General features: G+C 41.2%; 1 protein-coding gene across 3 annotated transcripts in view; it reads right to left on the bottom strand.

Moving 5' to 3' along the window:
* Eif2ak4 (eukaryotic translation initiation factor 2 alpha kinase 4) overlaps positions 1 to 21,812 on the bottom strand; it is a 115,612-nt gene that overhangs the window by 40,914 nt on the left and 52,886 nt on the right. For 2 of the 3 annotated variants that reach the window (XM_008842309.3, XM_029567910.1), the window contains 7 exons: positions 20,403 to 20,460; positions 19,542 to 19,621; positions 15,143 to 15,244; positions 12,466 to 12,519; positions 8,733 to 8,969; positions 6,025 to 6,100; positions 4,458 to 4,579 (listed from right to left, as the gene is read on the bottom strand). In XM_008842309.3, coding sequence (XP_008840531.1) covers positions 4,458 to 4,579; positions 6,025 to 6,100; positions 8,733 to 8,969; positions 12,466 to 12,519; positions 15,143 to 15,244; positions 19,542 to 19,621; positions 20,403 to 20,460 — 729 coding nt within the window. The remainder of the gene's footprint in view (positions 1 to 4,457; positions 4,580 to 6,024; positions 6,101 to 8,732; positions 8,970 to 12,465; positions 12,520 to 15,142; positions 15,245 to 19,541; positions 19,622 to 20,402; positions 20,461 to 21,812) is intronic. The other variant, XM_029567909.1, reaches the window with a different exon arrangement.

Here is a 21,812-nt window from a genome sequence, read left to right as displayed (position 1 = left end):
TTCAGTAGTTCCCACAGAGGCCCAAGTCAGATGAGGATCAGATGCTCTCAGGCTTTCTCCTAAGGTCTGGATACCTCCAGGAAAGATTTTGGCCTCGGGAATTTGGGAGTTGGACTGGCCTGGGAGCCGGGCCCAGGAAAGATGCTGGTCTAGGGTAGCTTGTGGCTGTGCCACCAAGAGATGCAAATGCAGATGGGGGCGGGAAGCCACCCCAAGGACTCCTGGGGACTGCACCAAGGAGCTGGGTTGGTCTGGATGCAAAGGATCAGGAAGAGGAAAGGTCAGCCTCTGCGTCCAGGAAAGAGGCTGGTGGGTGGTGCAGGCCCAGGGAAGCAGAGGGAGGTAAGGGCAGGGCCAGGCCCAGAAGCAGTGCTCCTGGGGTCAGAGAGGGCACTGAGTTGGTCTGGATGAAAAGGATCAGGAAGCAGTAGTGGTTCCCTAAGTGTCTGGGGCCCCAAGATAAATAATGGGACAGGACCCAAACTAGGAGGAGAGACTTGCGGGGGAGATGGGAGGGTGAATGAGGCTGGGGGAGTCAAGGCGCAGAGGATGCGATGGACTTACCCTGGAGAGAGGCCTGTGGGTTGGAGAGAGCCTTTTTTTTTTTTAAAGGTACACAACTTGGTGGTTTTGGTATAGTCACACCCTACATAACGGTGAGTCAGATATCAGCCATATTGCCTAGTGATCCTTCAGCTACCACACTTGATGTCATGTCAGCACAACTGATGACATCAGTGCAATGACCAAAACACCTAATGATGCATTATTTTAGAACACGCCCTAATATCCAGAGCTGTGCACCATTCACACTTTGAAATGTTCCCAAGTGCCTTAGTCTTCTGACTAAGCAGAAGACTCCACTGCTAGACCTCAGCTACTGTGGCATTTCTGCATTCTGAGGAAAATCTGCTTTTAGCTCAACATGCTGTCAGATTTTATTATGCCTAAGTGAAATCTGTGCAGGTTACTGGTTATATATGATTTTTAAATTCTCATTTATTAGCTGGGGAGATGGCTCAGTGGGTAAAAGTGCTTACCACATAACTCTGATGGTCTACATTCAAATCCTGGAGCCTAGGGTAGAAGGAGAAAACCAACTTCCAAAGATTGAGCTCTGGCCTCCACTTTCTCTCCCCCACACTAATAAAAAATTTAAATCTCATTTATAATAATATCACCAAAATGAATACTTTTTAAGGATGAATTTCTGAGTTTCCTATCATTCTCTTAGAAGACATTCCTAATAACCACCCACAAATAATCAAACCACTCTCAGATTGCCTAAAGAGAAGTGGTATAGTATTATTAATAAGTCAAACTTATAAAGGGCAATTTCTTATTTTTTGCAGTATATAGAAGGGATCTTATGGTTAAGAATCTGCCCTTATCAGTCATTTACTATTTAGGGAATAAGAAACCAGCTTTGCTTTTCTTGTGTTTTTTTTTTGACACAGGGTCTCAAGCTGACCTCGAACTCATAGCGAGCCTCTATCTCCTGAGTGCTGGTATTAAAGGCATATGCGGCACCATACCCAGAAACCAGCTTTAAATACAACTATGTAACCTTTGTGCTTCTACTCTTCCTTTAACAGAGCCCAAATGTCTGATATATAATTTATTCACTTCTAATAAGAAAATCCCAACCAACTTTATTCACTGTAAAGAAAAATAGAAGTCAAGAATAAAGAAAGAGCTGGGGGTATAGCTCACTGGTGGAACCCTTGCTTCCCATGCATGGAGTCTTTTGAGTTCTATTCCCAGCACCACACACACACACACACACACACACACACACACACACACACACAGTGTGAGAGAGAGAGACAGAGAAAGAATGATATGGAAGGAATTTCTTCTCATGAAAGTAAAAGTTGTTTTTGCAATAAGCCATAAATTATAGGCATTAAAAACAAAGGAAAAGGTAATGCCTTGTAGATATACAAGGCAGAAGACCCGAGTTACTCTTCAGGTTTTTTTTGTGATGTTGAGACAGTCTGGTGACTCACGTGTGAGAGCATGCACATCTCTGCACACATACTAAGTATATGAAACACACATAATGCACCTAATGTGCACAAAATCCTCTTTTTTAGAACCTTTTCTCTTTCTTTATAACAAAAATGGCATTTTAGAGTTCCTTCGAAACATTTTTTTAAAGCTAACATTATACCATGGATATTCTTATATCACATACAAAAAATGATGCATCTAAATATCTAAACGTGTATTTTCATCTTATACATACATGAATATTTGACATATAGAAAAATATAGCTCTTTAAATTTTTTTTCATTTATTATTCTAGTTAAATTAAAAAGTATTTTATTATTTTCATTTTATGTGTATGAGTGTTATGCTTGCATGTAGGTAAATGCACCCGTGTTGTGCAATGCCCACAGAGGCTATCACATCCCCTGGAACTGGAGTTATGGACAGTTATTAGCTGCTATGTGGGTGCTGGGATTCAAACCCGGGTCTTCTGCAAGAACAGTCAGTGTTCTTAACCACTGAGCCATCTCTCCAGCCCCAATTCTAGTTAAAACTTTTTGATTGACTTATTTTTATTTTATGTGTATGAGTGTTTTGCCTGCATATGTGTGCAAACCTGGGAGGCCAGAAGAGAATGTCAGATCCCTTGAAACGAGTTATGCATGGCTGTTATTCACCATGTGGGTGCTGGGAACTACCTGGGTCTTCTGCAAGAGTAGCCAGTGCTCTTAACTATGGATCCATTTCTCCAGCCCCTTATTATAACTCTATCTTTTTTTTTTTTAAAGACAGTCTCTCAATACATAGTCTACGCTGGCCTTAAACTTGTAATCCTCCTGCTTCTGACTACCAAATGCTGGGATTATAGGTGCAAGTGTTTTTATAATATCTCCTTAATATTCCATAATATCTTTAAAAAATATATTATTTATTATTTTTATTTTATGTGTATAAGTGTATTGCCTACATGTAGGTAAGTGTAGGTAGGTATACCCATGTTGTGCAATGCCCTCAGAGGTCAGAAGAGGGCATCAGATCCCCTGGAACTGGAGTTACTGACAATTGTTAGCTGCCATGTGGGTGCAGGGAACTGAACCTGGGTGCTCTGCAAGAGCAGTCAGTGCTCTTAACTACTGAGCCATCTCTCCAGCCCCAATATTCCTTAATATTAATGATATATATTTAATCATTTTTCTGAAAATGCAGATAGGTTTCAATTTTGGGATACAGCAATGTGAACACCCTTTTAGTATTCATATACTGTGGTACTTTTTGGAATAAATTCTCAAAGTGAGATTGCTATTTCATAGACTATAGAATATGCATCATTTTTTTTTAAATTTAGAAACTTTTATTTCTAAAGTTATCAATTCATTCTCATCAGCAGCTTTCTTACAGCCTGGTCATCTCTGGATGATACTAATTTAAACATTTTTGCAGTTTGACAAGGGAAGGTAAGACAGCTTGACATTTCCCCATCAGTGAGGCTGGACATCTTAGAAGTTTATCAGCCTTATTCATTTTCTCTTCTAAGAATTTAAGAACTGCCTAATTATATGCTCTGCTTACATTTCTTTTAGGGTTTTTATTTAAGTTTTGGTGCTGGGGATTGAATGGGGAGCTTGCGCATGCAAGTACACACTCTACCCTTCATATTCTTATTTTCAAGTGCCTTCTGTACTACTGGGATGAAGCCCTGTCCATCACATGCATGCACGTTTCCTGCGGGTCTACAGTGCAGTGCCAGATGGGCTTGCCTAAAGTCAAAGCAGTATAAGTGAGGGACTAAGACTGCTGCTGTTTAAGGGCACCTTGGAAGTTAGAAGAAAGCAAGCATGGGCAGCATTTACCACACCCAATTAGCTTTTTACAAGAACTCAGTTGCTCTAGATATTAACATGTCAGGATTTTACTGAAGATCTATCTAGGAAGTAAACAATATCTTATATATTTTTTTTTTTTGTCTCAGTTAAAGTTAACCTGCCATGCTTACTCAAGGGGTCTCAGCACTGAGGTGCACATATGGCACTGCAGTATAGGTTCTGGCTCTGAGCCAAAAACACTTGTACTATTATGCAGGAAGATGCACTTAGGGCCAAACATTTAGTGAACTCCAAAAATGCTTTTACTCTGATAACTCTCTTAAGAATGTATTTACTAAAGATAATATTCCAAATGTAAGCCTCTGTGTGTGTGTGTGTGTGTGTGTGTGTGTGTTTGGTGCTGGGGTGTCTGGTAGGGGAAATCCTTTAACAGAAACATGACTTTTTTTTTGTCTTTTTGAGACAGGATCTCCTTGTAGCCCCAGCTGTCCTGGAACCCACTGGCCTCGAACTCACAAAGATCCACCTGCCTCTGCCTCCCGAGTGCTGGGATTAAAGGTGTGCACCACCATGCCCGGTAAAATAACACTCATATGACCAGATATGGTACCCAGATTGTCAGGGGAACATCCCAGCCTCACCCTCAGGTCAAAAGGAAGCATCACCAGCATCCCACTGTGGTCCATAAACACAGCAGCTTCATTGTGCTCATATATCTGCCTATTGCGGGGAAGCAGCAGTGGGGTACACAACTGGACAGCTCCTACATCAAAAAATAGAAAAATAGCTAAACATCAGGCTCTTATTCTTCCTAGGAAGCAACCTAAAATACACACAAATCTAACAGTTAAGTAATCTGCCACTGGCGCAGCCCAAATCCCATCACCAGTTTTTCCTGTTTTCAAACTTACACATGGAAAGCTAGGGTTAAGTTTTCCAGTTGATTTATATTTCTAACTTCATGACTGTCTTTTAGTAGCAAAATTGGAACAGTCAAACCAGTTTCTCCTCAATATGCTGAGACAAAAATTAATTTCACATGATGTTCACTACTTATAACTGAATTTTAATATATGGTTATACCAAAATCTACCAGTGGTACTTTTTTTTTGAGACAGGCTCTATGTTGCCTAGACTGGTCTTGAACTTACTATGTAACCTTAGCTAACCTTAAACTCATGATCCTCCTGCCTTAGCCTTCAAAGTATTGGGATTACAGTCATTAAAACTGTATCTGGCCTGCCTTTTCATTCTTTTTCCTTTCGTGCTTATCTGTGTGGTAGATATCAAGCATCCTCTTCAATTTCTCTATCTTACTCTTTAAGACAGGGCCTTTCACTGAACCTAGAGCTTATTGATTTGCCTTGGCTGGCTAGCCACTGAGCCCAGGAATCCTCCCATCTCTGTGTCCCTGGCCCTAATGCTGGGGTTACAGATACATGTGCTATACCTGGCTTTTTAATGTGGGTGCTGAGACACTGTACTCAGGTCTTTATACTTTGTGTGAGGCAGTTTACTGACTGAGCCATCTACCTAGCCCCTTTGTTCTCATTTAGTTCTCTGTTGCCACAATAAAATACTGACCAAAAACAACTGAGGGAGGAAAGGGTTTATTTGGCTTACACTTCCTGATTATACTTCATCATTGAGGGAAGTCAGGGCAGGAACTCAAGCAGGAGTAGAGGCAAGCACTGAAGCAGAGACCATGGAGGGCTGCTTCTTACTGACTTGCTCAGTTACCCCTCTTATATAGGCCAATCCAACTTGCCTAGGGATGACACCACCCACGGTGGGCTAGGCTCTCCTACATCAACCAGCAATGAAGAAAATGTCCCCACAGACAAGCCCACAGGCCAGTCTGATGGAGACAATTCCTCAATTGAAGTTTTCGTCTCCCAGGTATCTCCAGTTTGTGGCAAGTTGACAAAAACTAACTGCACAATCTTTTAATGATAAAAAAAAAAATGGTATGAGGGGGCTTGAATGGTTAAGAACATGGGTTCTGTTCTCAGTATTCACATGGTAGCTAACAATGGTCCTTAACTCCAGTTCCAGAGGATCTGATGCCCTCTTCTAGACTCCACTGGTTTGTACACATGTAGTACACTTACATACATGCATGCAAAACAGTCATACACATAAAGTAAAAAAAAATAGAAAGTTAAAAAATTATTTGCTAAGGGATATAATTTTTAGAAAACGACATACCATGTCTTTTAAAGATGCGGATGATGGTTTCACATACAAGTTGCTGTATCTTGGCTGTACGGATCAAAAAGTTGCCCTAAAATGAGATCAGTTAAAAATATTATTGCCAGCTGGGTGTGGTGGTGCACAGCTTCAATCCCAGCACTTGGGAGGTAGAGTCAGGCAGATCTTTGTGAGATGAAGGCCAACCTGGTCTACATAATGAATTCTGGGCCAGCTGGGGGCTGCAGGGAGACCCTGTCTCAGAAAAAATTAAAAAATAAAAAATCATTGCTAAAGCCTAATCAAAGAAACCCACCAAAATGTTAATCTTTGGTTTACATTTGGCACTACACAGCTCAGCTCAGTCCCAGGATCACAACAGAGATGTCAGTGTCTTTGTGAACACATGGAAGGAAGAGACCATATGTCTTATAATTAATCTTGCTTTATAATGCAAGAGCTATCCTTGAGCAACACGATGGCCACCTTAGTTCAAAGACAATGCCCTTACCCACACTGATACATGCTTTCTACCAGCTAATCCAATATGCACACTCTCCTGGAGATACCCTAGGACTACTGGAGGTGATTAAGCTCCTAACACATTAGGCTCCCTCCCACATATGCATTGAGTCACTGAAGACTGTTGGAAGCTATGAACACTTAGGGGTTTTGTCCAGGGCTTTTTTTTTTGTTTTGTTTTTTGTTTTCTTACAAAAATAATTTTATTTTCCTATAAGAATTTTAGAAATAACAGATAAACAAAAAGGCAAAAATAAAGTCACCTATATTTTTACAAAGAGATCTTTCTAATATTGCCAGCCAATTAAAACTCTGCTTAGTCTTTATTTTTTAAAAGATTTATTTTTTTGTCTGGTTTGAGTTTGCACGGGCCTTGTGGATGCTGTCATCATTGCTCTAAGTTCATAAGAGCAAGTTCTCAGAAGCCTGGAAAACTCTGTTTCCTTGTGGTCTTCTACCATTCCCAGCTCTTACAATCTTTCTACCCCTTCTTCTGAAATGGTCCCTGAGCCCTGGATGGGATTGGTTTAATATGAATCCTATGCAGATAGGGGAGGGGGTACAAATATGATTAAGATGTATGAAATGCACAAAAATTTAATAAAAATATATACTGAAAAAAAGGTTTTTTATTTTTTATGTGTATGAGTGTTTGTCTGCATGTCTATGTGTTTACTATGTGTGTGCCTGGTGCCCAGAGAGGCCAGAAGAGGGCACTGGATTCCCTAGAACTGGAGTTAGAGGTGGCTGTGAGCCAAACCCCAGTTCTCTGCAGCCAGTGCTCTTAACTAGGGAACATTTCTCCCATCCCTGGTCTTTATTTTTGAGACAGGCTCTTGTTATGTTGCCCAGGTTGGTCTAGAACTGGTCATAATCCTCTCAAGTGCTGGAGTCACAGCTGTGCATGATACACCTACCTCTTTTCAGTCCTTAAAAATCTATACTGATCATCCATAAATTTTCCCACTGCTTCCTCTACTACCCCATTCTTTAAAATTATACCATAAGTTAAATATATAGGAATATGTAGCAAAGATAACCAATACTGGTTATCTATCCTCCCAACTTTATCAAATTTTAATGTTTTATTAAATTGTTTCAGATTGTTTTTTAAAGAAATGAAACATTAAAAGCTTCTAAAATTGGTGACCTGGCTATACTTCACAACCAATCTGGGAGCTTTTAAAGAATCTCTTGAGGTGCCTCATAGCTGAAAATGCCAGGCTACCAGAGCTGCTGGGCAGCCCTGGGCACCTGTGTGTCAGCACTTCCCAGGCCATCTGGAAGTCAGCTCTGGAGCCACTCTACTACCTCACATGGATCTGACTGCTTGATGTCCCTACTCTTGGGTAGCTGGGACAGGGGTCTGTCTTTTAATCTCTTGGGTGGGTACACAGTGGGAGAGGTCAAGAACTCAAGTAAGTGATTAACAGTGTGGCTCTTCTTCCCTGAACAATGGCAATCACACTTTTTGCAGGTGTTTAGTGGCTTCTTGGAACTCATATCAAAAACATATATTGGAGGGGACAGATGGATGGCTTAGTGGTTAAGAGCACTTGCTGCTCTTGGAGAGGACCTGGTTCAGTTCCCAGCACCCACATGATGGCTAACAACTGTCTATAACTCCAGACCCAGGAGATTCAATGTCTTCTTCTGGCCTCTGTGGGCATTACACATATGTAAGTATATTTATATACACGTAGTCAAAACACTCATACACATAAAATTAAATAATAAACTATGAAAAAACTTACATTGGAGGCCTACCTGGTTAAATTCAATGGATCACAAAGCAAAAACAAAACAAAAAGACATGAAAAAGGACTAATAAGATAGTTCAGTGGGTAAAGGCACTTTTTGCCAGGCCTGGCAATCTGACAACCTTGGTTTGATCCCCAGGACCAACCTGGTAGAAGAGAACCTACTCCTGCAAGTTGTCCTTTGACCTGCACAAGCACACCAAGACATAGATACATATGTAAATAAATAAATAAATAAATAAATATAAATGTGAGATAAGGACTTTGTGGTGGCAGGGAGCGGGGGGTGATATAAGAGGGTGCAGGAATAAGTGTGACCAGAATGTATTATATACATGTGTGAAACTGTCAAACAATAAATTTTTAAAAAAGTATCTAGAGAAATAGGACTTGATATGGTCCTTTGATGGCCCAGAGTAAGCTCTGAGACATGGCTCAGCCTACCTTCAGTATGTCACTATCGTAGGTATAGTCTATGGCAGGGGAAATATGCTGAGAGAAGATCTGGCCCATCATGGTGCGGTAGGCCTTCCCGTCTATGTTGGCCAGTGTGTGGTGCAGAACTTCGTGCAGCTCTGATTCCTCCATCTGGGGTGGGGGCAGCAGCTCACTCTTAAGCAGTTCCATAGCTGTGGGCCGTTTTGCTGGATCATGATTCAACAGCCAGGAAATGACAGATTTCTACAATGCAACAGACACATAGAGGGTAGGGATGCAGTGGAAGAGGCTCAGGAATCTTCCCAACAGGTCAGTGGTCAGTTTGTGACACTTCTTGCACTTAGTTGGCACATTTTCATTGGTATTTCTGAGATCTCTGAATGTGTCATGTCCTCTTTCACCCTATTATGACCACAGACTCGTACAAGAATGTAACAGGGGTATCTCTTGAAAAAGAGGCACTTTTTATATCTCTTGTCACAAACAATCCGAAAGTCTTCAACTCTACAACCCCACAAAAGCTGAGCTTAAGTCTTAAAAACACATTTTGCTCTGATTCTTTCTTCTCCCTTTATGTTATTTGTATTGATACCATTTCCTTGACTCTCTTGACTTATATTTCCTATTTTATATACCTCCACAGTAGATAACCATCTGAAGGCAATATAAACCTTGTTGGGGACCCCTGCTGTGAAGTCGTAGTCTCTCCATGTCCGGGTGGCCCATGGGCTCAGTTTCATATGCAGATGACTCCTTTCAGCAGAGTACCTGGCATCTTCCTAACTCTTTTGAAGTAGCCACCATAGAAAACATGGCCTCTGGCTCTGGAAATAGCATGCTTTCCTGTGTGATTTTTCAAGCAGTCTGACAGTCTGGCAGCCTGGCGGGAGCCCATTTCCACACGCAAATGAAGCATCCCCAAAATACCTATCAGCTATAGCTTTTACCACTGCCCCTGTGGTATAAAATATTCCAGTCTTCTCTCAATAATTTGGAGCTAGAAGCGGAGCAGGAGCTAGAGCAGGAACTGGGTCACTGAGACTTGGAATAAAGAGCTGCATCACTGAATCTGACTGAGCTGAGTCTGTGTCTCCTGCCTGCAATCTAGTCTCTCCGGGGGGCAGCATTCCTCCATCACCGACTCACGGATCCCAGCTTCAGCCGCCCCGTACTTTCCCACGTGGTCCAACGGCCGGTGGAACTCGCATATTGAGGAAAGTACACGGGTGAAATAAGGGCAGAAACACGGCTGGACAACGCTCCAGCAGCAGAGAGACACGGGGAAGCAGCAGAGAACCAGCAACCCGCGAGAGCCAGACCCGCCATCCTCCAGGCGCACGGCGGAGAAGCCCATTCCGGGAGTGCGTGCAGGGACCCCGAGAGCCCAGCACACTCACCATAAAACCTTTGATTTTTTTTTTTTTTCTTTGAGACAGGGGCTCCCTGTAGCCCTAGCTGGCCTGGAACTTGCTATGTAGACCAGGCCTGTCTTCCTCTGCCTCCTGAAAGTTGAGATTAAAGTTATGTGCCATCATGCCCAGCCCTTAATGATTATTTTATTTTATGTGTATGAGTATATTGCCTGCATGTACGTAAGTGCACCTGTGTTGTGCACTGCCCATAGAGGCCAGAAGAAGGCATTGGATTCCCTGCAATTGGAGTTATGGATGGTTGTTAGCCACCACGTGGGTGCTGGGAACTGAATCTGTGTCCTTTGCAAGAGCAACTGGTGCTCTTTAACTACTGAACCATCTCTCCAACCCCTTTAAATGGATTTTTTTCATGAAATATTTTTAATATATCTTCAAAATATTCTTCTGGTACTCCTGTTTTAGGGTCAAATAAAAACAAGGGTAAGAGCTTTACAGTACACAGAAAGAAAATGTCACAAGAAATCTTTTTGATTTCTTGCTGTTCAGCATAAGAGACCTCATTACAGTGATACATTCCTGTTAGCAAAAGTTGTGTAATATTCAGCCTATCAGAATTTTCAATATCACCTCTTTCCAATACTGAGCATAATTCTCTATGTAGCCAAGGATGACTTTGAACTTCTGATCTTCCTATATGCTAGATTACAGACATACACCACCATACCTAGTTGGTGTGTGCTGGGGATGGAAACCAGGGCTTCGTAAACACTAGGCAATCTCTCTACCCACTGAGTTATGTTAGCAGCGTCTGTTGTTCTGGGGTCAGTTTCACAAGCTCAAACTCTAATGCTGATGGTGTTTAATACACATTTGGTAATAGGAAAACAATCCTCATAAGAAGAAATGTCTTGCATGGCTTCTCTCATGTTTATAGCTGAATAAAGTTCCTGGGTCACCATCATGTCATTGTGTGGAAAATGCTAAGACTGACTACACTATAGGGAAAGATTTTAAGTTAACATTTAGTTATGATACCCAGAAACACAGCAAATTACTAAATTCAAACAAATAATAATAGCTAACAAAACTGGCAGAAAAATGACTCAGAGTGTTTTCTGATGACTCTTCATTAACTAAATAGATATGGTAGAATGGGCCCCTTTAGCCATAAATAAATGTCACACTGAACAAACATCATTGAATCACAGAATGTTAATGCAACAGAAATAAAAGATGTTATTAGTCTCTTATTTCATAGGTGAGAGAAATAAAAGTCTTAGTGAGCACAATGGCTGTCCTCACAGACATGTAGCCCACAAGAAGTTGCAAATATTGAAACATTCTATTTATGTTCCTGCTCTCAAAGCTGATACTTTTTAAATAAGAGACTTTTGCCTTGACTATCACTGTCAATGAAAGTCAGTATAAGGAACAAATTCCCATATCCTGAGTATTAATGAATGAAGGTTTCACCATAGTAAACACCAATAACTGTCCTTTCATGTTAGCTGGGTGCCAGTATTAGCCTACAAGATGAGTTTTACACACACACACACACACACACACACACACACACACACACACACACACTCACTCACTCACTCAGTTATGGTATGTATGAGAAATTATCTTGCTTTAGAATACTATAACAGTGGTTGCAGATATAACTCAGTGGGAGAGCACTTGCCTAGCAGGTGGGGAGCTTGGGTTCAATACCCAGTACTGTAAAGCAAATGCCCCCCAAAGTCTGTAACAACAGACTATTTAGAAAATGTTACCCTAACTGAAAAAAATCACACAAATGTAACCTGAACTACTTTAATCATAAAACAGAACAAGAATATAACTTAATTTTTTTTCTTAAAGCCCTAAGTTTTTTTCTAAAACACAATTAGCTGTAAAAGCATTTTTTTCTAATAGCTTAGCCAATGGTTCAAATGACACTTTAAAAGCATAATTAAATAAACAAAAGCACCCTGTAGTTTGTTCACTTTTCCTGTCAGACCTTGGCCTTTTTATAGTATATTTCAAGTCTAATAACATTCTAAGAGCTTCATCTTTTGATATTTTCCCCTACATTGTTCCCAGAACACAAGAGAATGAATGGCAGAAGATTACTAATTGAAAAAGAAGAAAAACAGTAATTAAAACCCAAGACTGAGCCAGGTGCAGTGGCACAGGCCTTTAATCCCAGCACTTGGGAGGTACAGGAGGTAGATGTCTGTGAGTTCAAGGTCAGCCTGGTCTACAAAGTGAGTTCCAGGCCAGCTGGGGCCACAGGGAAACGCTGCCTCAAAAAAAACCTAAAAAACAAAACAAAAAAATCCAAGACTGAAGACATTGCAGTTAACACAACAGAAAATTACCTGCTTTGTATGCTCTCCATCATCGAAGTCTTCTGGAAACTTGGGTGATATGGGCTAAGAGAGTAGAAAACTCAAATCAGCAAGGGCTTGGCAGCTGCCACAATCAAAGCTTTATTCACCACAAGTAAGAAAACCAAAGCGCAAATTAAAATTTGCTAACACAGAAAGAAAGATTGAAGAGACACCTTTACCTCCTAGGCTCACTCTTCCAACACAGTCTAATAATACCAATCACCCACATGACTGCCTACAGATTTCACCTCCTCTGAGGACAAACTACTTAAAAATTTAATGGTTTCACAGAAACACAAAGTAGTTTTATGAACCACATAGTGAAAAAAGGTTACAATTTCACCAAATTATCAACATCAATTAAGAGAAAAACTTAGTAGGTAGAGGCAGGAGGCTCAGAAGTTCAAGGTCATCCTCAGCTACATAACAAGTCTGAGGCCAGCTGAGGCTACACTAGCTCCTATCTCAAAAAATAAAACATGCCAAACAAACAAATTTAATTAGTTCTAAAATCCCCCTCAATCCTCACTTTTCTGGCAAACTGGACCTCAATTACAAGATTGACTTGACAGTTTAGTATTCATGAAATGAAGGAACAAGCATAAATTTCAGATTTTTTTAAAAAAAGGACAGACTCATCTAAGAGTATTCTAATAAGGCAAATGACAGCAATCACCCCATCCACCTATATTTCATAACCTACCCACATGCTACTGTTAGGAAAGTAATTCAACTGTGGTCCAAAATCGCTACAAGAGTTTTTTTTTAATATTAATTTTTATTATTTTTAATTTTGTGTATGCATGTGTGCCTGTGTGAGGGTATAACTATGTGAGTGCAGGTGCCCACAGAAGTCAGAGGCATTGGATCCTCCTGGAGCTAGTTACAGGTGGCCAGGTCCTTGGGTTTTCTGCAAGAGCAGTATGTGCTCTTAACTGTTGAGCCACTTCTCTATCCCTACAGGAGTACTTACAGAGTATTATTTGCTTATTAACTATTTTCTTTTTCTTTTTCTCTTTTTCTTTTTTCAGACAGGAGCTTACTATGTAGCCCAAGCTGGCCTTGAGCTTGATCCTCCTACTTCTGCTTACCAGATGCTGGGATTATAAGCTTGCACCACTATGCCTGGCTTGGTGTATGTTATTTAATTTAACAAATAAACCCGCTTGCCTCTGCTCTGTAAGACTGAGGAAGGCTTTCCATATCTGCTGCTCATGTGTAACAGAGTCTAAACCACCCAAATCTTACTCTCTACTTTCATTTTAAAGCCTTTTTCTCATGGGTACCCTTGACCTCACATCCTGTAACACTAGTCTCTATGAGCTCAGAGAGTAACAGAGGAAAGGGTTAGTCTCAAGAATAAGTAGAAATTTCATGGAGGGGGGGAACCAAACCTCAAGTGACTGACATTATATAATTTTTTTGGTTCTTTTTGAGACAGGGTCACTTTGTAGTCCTAGCTGACCTGGAACTCACTATGTAGACCAGGCTGGTCTCAATCTTACAGAAATCTGTTTGTCTCTGCCTTGGAAATGCTGGGACCACTATGCTTGTCTCTAAGTGACTGATATTTCTGAGAGCCACGTTGGCACTGTGTTTATGTGTGTTTTAGTGGTGTGCAAACCAAACTCAGGGCCTCATGCATACCAGGCAAGCAAGTGCTCTGCCACAGGGGCACATCTTGAGCCCTCAGACCCATTTAACTTCTGGTCATTTTGGTTTGTTTATGTGTTTCAAAACCAGGTCCCTTCAATATGAATCTTTTCTTCACTTCAGCAGGTTGACAGGTGGATTTTTATTTATCAGAACACAGAACAATAGTCAGAATCTTATCTATTCAAACTACTATATTAACAACTTAAATGAGGGAACTTTCCTTGTTTTGAAGATGTTTCACTGCAAATGGGAGAACTGAGTGTCTCTTAAAGTTTTATTTTTTATTTTAAATTTTATGTGTATTAGTGTTTTGCCTCTACGTATGTAAGTGTGCCACGTGAGTGCAATGCCTGAGGAGGCCAGAAGAGGATGTCAGATCCCTTGGAACTGGAATTAAGGATGGTTGTTAGCTAAAATGTGGGTGCTAGGACTTAAACTTGGGTCTTCTGCAAGAGCAGCAAGTGCTCTTAACTGCTGAGCCATCTCTCCACCTAGAATTTATTATCTTAGCTTAAGTCAGCAAATGAGTCATTAAGATTATAGTAAGCAACCAGGCTTGGTGTCACACAGCTTGTAATCCCAGCACTTAGAAGGCTGAGGCAGAAGGAGCTTATGTTTCAGGCTGGCCTGAGCTATAGATTGAGATCGTTAAAAAAAAATTACCATAGGGGGGCTGGAGAGATAGCTCAGTCAGAACACTGTTCTTGCAGAAGACCCGGTTTGAATCCCAGCACCCACATGGCAGCTAAGAACTGTCCATAACTCCAGTTCCAGGGGATCCAACAATCTCTTCTGTCCTCCGTGGGCACTGAATGACACGGGTGCACTTACCTACATGTAGGCAATACACGCATACACATAAAATAAAAATAATAAATATTAAAAAAAATTACCATAGATAGCCTCTTATATATTATAAATACCAGGAAAAAGTCCTGCCTCAAATTCTGATCTCTATGTGAGGCTGAAGATACTGGAAATTTATGCATCAAAAAAATCTAATACCTACATCTCGAAGTTGGTTAAGAACAAAGATTCTTTCTGAGGCTGTCATCATGGGATGATAGGACATCTCAAAGAAGATAATTCCCAGGCTGAAGAGATCTACTTTCTGTGGCAAAAAAAGAATTGCATTTAGAGAGCTCAGATAGGAAGTATAATTTACAGGAACTTGAGGTTCAGCATGGTTAGTTGGAACAAAGTTTACCTAAGTGCAAAACAAGCCATTATGATTTGTTCTAAAATAACTCTTTAGATTGGTAACTTTTTAGAACAAATTATTAAAATTTTCACTGCAAAATGATCACCAAAGTCAAGTTAACAAGTCTATCTGCCTAGTTACCACTCAGTGTGTGTGAGAACATCTGAGAGCTAGTTTCTCAGCAATGTTCAGGAATATAGTACTTTACTATAAACTGTACCCACTATGCTGTACATTACAGCTCCAGAATTTATTCATCTTGTAACTGAGTTTGTACCTTCTGACCAGCATTTCCCCCTTTTCCTCCACCCAGTCCCTAGTAAACCACCATGCTCAGTTGCTGAGTCAGACTTTTATGTAGATTCCACACTTCAATGAGATTATGCGATATCTGCCTTTCACTGTCTGGAGTATTTTACTTAGCATAGCATTTTCCAGGCTCATCCCTGTCACCATAGATGGCAGGATTGGCTTCTTTTTAAAGGCTAATAATTTCTCTGTATGTGTTTGTATACACCACATTTCTTTTTCCCTTGTTTGCACAATGCTGGGGATGGAACCTAGGACCTTGAACATGGTAGGCACCTTCCACATGCCAGGCACATGGTTACACATTTTCTTTATTCATTCATCAGTCAACTGATAACACTGATTTCATACCTTGACTACCAGGAAGAATGCTGCAGAGATTGTAGGCATGCAGATACTGACTTGAGACAGTCACAGTCTTTCCTTTGGGCATACATCCCAAAGTGGAGTTGCTGGGAGTATCTAAATTATAGTTGGGTTTCCGTGTGTTTCTTGTTGGTTGGTTGGCTTTTGTTTGGGGAAGGTTTTGTTTTTTGTAGGAATGACTTATAAAACAGACATAAACTGGACTAATGGCTTTTAATTAACCTGGACAAACTCACTGAACCATGTGCTCTTGTGACCTGGGCACCTGATCTTGTTTCCTGGGAACCTCAATTTGCTACTCCACCCAAAAAGATAATGAATGAATGTGGGTATGCTTGAGAATTAACATATCAAAGCACTGAAAGGCAGAGTGTCAATCTTCACTGAAAACATGAAGATTGAGAAGGATGCTTGACTTTGTGTGTATGAGATATTCTGGAACTAGGGATGAAAAGACCAGATTGTCTCATAAGGGTGGATTCAAGCTTGTACTGCCCCAAATGAATAAAATATGGGTGAGGCCCGACTCAAGGACATAGTTTCAGAGCATAGTTCCAGCAGCATGATTCCAGCAAGAATTCCAAGAGACACGTGTGGGAACAGATGTCCTATGAGTTTGGGCCCACTCTTAAAAACTAAGAGCCAGGCTGTTTTATTCAGGTAATTGTAATGTGGCATTGTAACACTGCAGTTTTTGACACAGGTCTCATGTACCTAAGGGTGACTCTGAACTTCTGCTTCTCTTGCCTCTGCCTCCCATGCACTGGGACAAGAGGTGCGTGCCACCACACCCAGCTTTAATTTTCTGAGAATTCTCCATGCTTTTTTCCACACTGTACCAATCTACCTTACCATCACCAGTGCACAAGGGTTCCCTTTCTACACCTTGTGCTAATAGCTAACAATTATGGGGTGAAAGCTCACTGAGGTTTTCATTTGCATGTCTCTGCTGGTTAGTGATATGAAGCATCTCTTCATATACCTGTTGGCCATCTGTATATCTTCGTTGGGAAATTTTTTGTCTGGATCCTTGGCCTACTTTTGATTGGGTTTTTGTTTGAATTTTATTTAATTTCTGCTTTGAGTTTTAGGACTTCTGTATTTTGCATATTAGCCTCTTACTGAGTATATTTTATTGTGCTCTGTAATTGTGTTTTAATTACTTCTCTTCTTGAGTTATACTTCCATATTTTGCTAGGGTTAGTCACATGCTCTCTCTGTTGGCATTCTTCTGTCCTCACTAGTATGGCTTTGTAGGCAGTAGCTGACCTATGCTATCATCTACAGGTTTTTGTCTGTGCTTCAGTTTTTTAAAACAATTTATTATTTATTTATTTATTTATTTAATTTATTTAATGTGTATGTGTGTATTGCCTGCATGTGTGAAGTGCACCCATATCTGCAGTGCCTCTGGAGGACAGAAGAGGGCTTTGGATCTCCCTGAAACTGGGGTTATGGAAAGTTGTTAGCCACTATGTGGGTGCTGGGAATCGAACCTGGGTCTTCTTCAAGAATAGCCAGTGATCTTAACCACTGAACCATCTCTCCAGTCCCACTGTATTTCAGTTTTTAAATGATTACTGAAGATGAAAAACAAAGAAAATTGATTCGTTCCTTTTTATTTCCTTTTTCACTATAGTGCTGGGGATTGAACCCGGGACCTTGGGCATTTCAGACAAGCACTCAATCACAGAGTTATATTCGTATTCCAAAGCAAAGTCTTATAACAAGTCTCAGCTGGCCTTGCTCTTTAGATATTTAGTCTTCAGTCAGGTGTTGCACTGGTGTGAGTGTGTGTGTTTACTGGTTATAATTAATTTTCAAGAAGAAGTTGAGAGAAATCACTCTTCTCCTTCCTAACTAACTCTATGTTGCTGCCTCCTGCTCTGTCAGGAGCAAACACAGGCTTGAGTTTTTTCCTGCAAGCCCGGGCATCAGCTTTGGAGCTCACTGCCTGATACATTTTTAAAAATGTAGCTGTAACTCTTGCTGTAAGTGATCTCATCCAGTGTCACAGCTTTAAATCTCCTTCATGTACAGTCCTCTCTCAGATTTATACCTCTGACTCTGAGCTCTTCTTTGAACTTGTCTTGGGTTTCTAACAACCCATTGGCTAGATATCTCAATTAGATTCTGAATCAGGCATTTCAAAGCAACAGACCTAGTACTGGCTATCCCTGCCATCTTTTCCATCTTCCTTATGCCTTTCCCAACCTTTCCACACCCCAATTATCTACCCTCCAGGCAGAAACCCCAGTCTGAACTTTTCCCTTCTTTCCCTTTCCCTACACCAGGAAACTCACCGCCACACCCTTCTCTTCCACTTCTCCCTATTTCTCCAGCTACCACCTTAGCACCAGCCACCTGCCACTGCATTTCTACAAAACAAACTCTGTCACATGAGATTCTTCAGTGGCTCTGTGCACTTCAAATAAACTCCTACTCCTTGTCCTGGTTTACCCTGCCCTGAGTGACCTGATGCCTGCCTCCTACTTAGGTTCACCACATGCCTCTCTTCCCGTTGCTCACCAGGCTGCAGTGCTGACCTTTTTCTGAGTGCCCAGCTCTCTCTCCCTTGGGGCTTTCTCTTTATGCTTGCGGCTTCCTCTGCTTCAACCCGCCCCTATGCTCTGCTTCTAACTGTGCCTGGTTTGTCCCTCATCCATTATTTTTTCACTGCTACTGATAACACCCAGGGCCTTACACATGTCAGGCAAGTATCCTACTAACCGAGCCACATCTCCAGCCCTGGTTTGTCTTTTTTCATCTAAATGTCTTCCTCTTAAGGGTTTAGGGCTATATGTCAATGGTAGAGCACTAGTACTTGCCTAGAATGTATAAGGTTCTTGTTTTGGATCCCCAGCACTGATCAAAAAAGGCAAGTCTGAATGACCTTCAAGGGGCCCCTAACTACTGCCTTCCTACATGACTCATTTCTTTTTTAAAAAATATTTTTATTGTTTTTTTGTTTATGAGTATATTGGCTGCATGTGTTTATGTGTCATGCAATGCCCATTGGATCCCCTGGAACTGGAGTTATGGACAGCTGCTAGTTGCCATGTAGGTGCTGGGAATTGAACCCGGGTCCTCTGGAAGAGCTGTCAGTGCTCTCAACCACCTGAGTCATCTCTCCAGCCTTCATTTCTTTTCTTTATAGCCCTCATCACAATTTAGGATGATTTCTGTTACTTCTTCCTTGCTGACTATCTGTTCATCCATCAGTGGGTCAGCTCCCTGAGTGCTGGGGCCCCGGTGTCTTACTCCTGTGTCTGTCTTGCCCCACGTATTCCTGACCTGGATAGGGGAATTGCACAGGGGTTAGCTCACAGACTTTGGATGGATAGAAGGACTGAAAACTCCTGCAACAACCATAACAACTTCAGTTCTGGCCCTCGGGTGCCTCGTGCCCTGCCTGGAATGGGAATCAGCAACTGTTCCTTACCATTTCAGCTATAACTAAACCCTGAGTGCTACGATCTTGATGCTCTTACTAATGATTTGCTCTTCAGCTGGTCCCCCTAAAACTCTGTACCTGGTTATATGCAGACTTGGTGCTTCCTTGGACCTCAGGGCTTACATACAGAGCAGTGCCAACCATGCCAGTCAAGCGGCCTGTGTGGAGGAAAACAGGAAGACCAGTTCAGCAATGGGACTACAGATAAGGCAAATTGTTATTATTGGTAGTATTGTTTTTCAGTGCTAAGAGATCGAACCCAGGCAAGTGGCATTGAGCTATACACCCCAGGCTACATAAGGCAAATTAAAAATTTCTCTTTACACTCATTTATGTGTGTGTGGATGTGCTGGGTGCCACTGAACACATGTGGAGGTTCAAAAACAACTTGTAGGAGTTGGTTGTCTTCTTCTATCATGTGAATTCCAGAGATTAGACTAAGGTTATCAGTTTTGGTGGCAAGTGTCTTTACCCCTTGAGCTATCTCCTGGCCCAAAACAAAAGAGCTTCTTAAAAGTAAGGCCTAATCTGTTAGCCATCTGCAGTGCTCACAGGGAAGGAAAGTCAACAGTATACAAACTAATCTAAGTCCTAGACAGCCCCATAAAGAGCTGTCTCTGCTGTTACGCAGTAAGACCAGGACCAGATAGGATCTTAGTTGGGCCAGGTCCTAAGGTAACCATACAGAACCACTTGAGCTGGTCAAAGTAGAGCTTTGGGCGCCCAGGAACCCATTATTTTTCTAACCAAAGCTCTTATATTTCTGAAGAACAGTGAGAAAGGAAAAAAAAAAAATTCAAAAGAGTTTTATAATGTGCTAATGAATAATTTCAATTTGATTTTGAATAAATCATTTATAAGTAAAAGGCAGGTTTCAGGTTAAGAAGTTCTGTGGCTTGCTTTTAAACACATCAATGAAATAGAGTCTTCTGGATTTACCTGAAGGGTCTGACTTAATCACGTGATCTCCTGCCTGCTCATCCTGTTTGCCATCAGCCTAAAAACACAAGTGAATTAAAAAATAGATAAATGCATGATAGCATTCCATAGCAGTGGTGCATACCTTTCTAAATGAAGATTGAAAAGCTAACGTGGACATAAGAGTAGGTTACACATGGCTTTTGTGAGTTTATTTGCTTTTTGTTGTTGTTGTTTTTTTCAAAACAGGGTCTCCCTGTAGCCCCAGCTGGCCTGTAACTCATATGTAGACCAGGCTGGCCTTGAACTCAGAGCTCCACCTGCCTCTGCCTCCGAGTGCTGGGATTAATGGTGTGCACCACCACGCCCGGCTTATTTACTTATTTTTTATATTTAGCTAACCCATTTATGCTCAAAGGAAACTCAATGAAAACTAATGAGGACGAAGAGCAATTCACTAGACAGCTCTCTTCAGGTCAAAATACCCAGAATGTTTTAGGAACCAATTTCTGTTCACACTGTAAACACCAAGAACAGAATCTACTTATCAGGAAGGCTAACTGTATTAAAAAAGAGTATTTTAAAAAGAGTATTAACAACAGTAACAAAATCTTCCTTCTAACTTTTCCAGTGCTACTATTTTTTCAAGGTTAGTTTTTGCTATTTTTTTTCCTAGAGGTTGGTCACCAAATTGGCCCCATTGTCACTTGCTGTTCACAATCGCTGAGTAGCATCACCTCTCCACACCTCTAATAGTCATACCCCATGCTACAGCCTAAACCAAGATAGTGATGAAGTCATCCAGAGGTTTGCACTACCACTCTTCAGGCGCCTTCATTTGCCTTCTGGTTCTACTTTGCTGACAAGTCTTTGAGACATGAGGAGCCACAGGTTCACACATTTGCCTAAGGTCATGGCACAGAGCAGTGATAAGGCTGCCACGGGTTTAGTGGGACTCCAAGCTTCTTCTCTTTATTTTCATTGTATAACTTCCAAATACCAATAACAACACCATGAGGTTTGAACAGATACCTGAACTACGTGTTGTCCGGGACAATTGTTACAGACAACTGTTAGCCACTATATGGGTGCTAGGAATCAAACTCAGGTCCTCTGTAAGAGCAGCCAGTGCTCTTAACCACTGAGCTATCATTTCAGCCCCAGGGTTTGTTTTTGAGCCTCATTTCTGAAAACTAACTAAAGGCTTCTCAAGTGTAAAACATCTTGCCAAGTGCCTTGCATGAGAGACCAAAATGCCAAATTATTTCATAAAGTATTTTATGCCTTTGGCCTAAATATTGTTCATAAACCAATTAACTTCATGTCCCTTAACTTCAAAACCCAAGAGGTCACTTACAGCATGCCCCTTCAGACTCCCCTCCCTCCTGGAGGGTAACCACAGCAGGGCTCAGGAGGCCCTCTACTGTCTCC

Source organism: Nannospalax galili, unplaced genomic scaffold (assembly GCF_000622305.1).
Source record: "Nannospalax galili isolate Female #2095 unplaced genomic scaffold, S.galili_v1.0 scaffold1400, whole genome shotgun sequence".
In the NCBI taxonomy this organism is placed as follows: domain Eukaryota; kingdom Metazoa; phylum Chordata; class Mammalia; order Rodentia; family Spalacidae; genus Nannospalax; species Nannospalax galili.
Note: the sequence above shows the minus strand (reverse complement) of the source record. Positions and strands in the feature narration are given on the sequence as shown.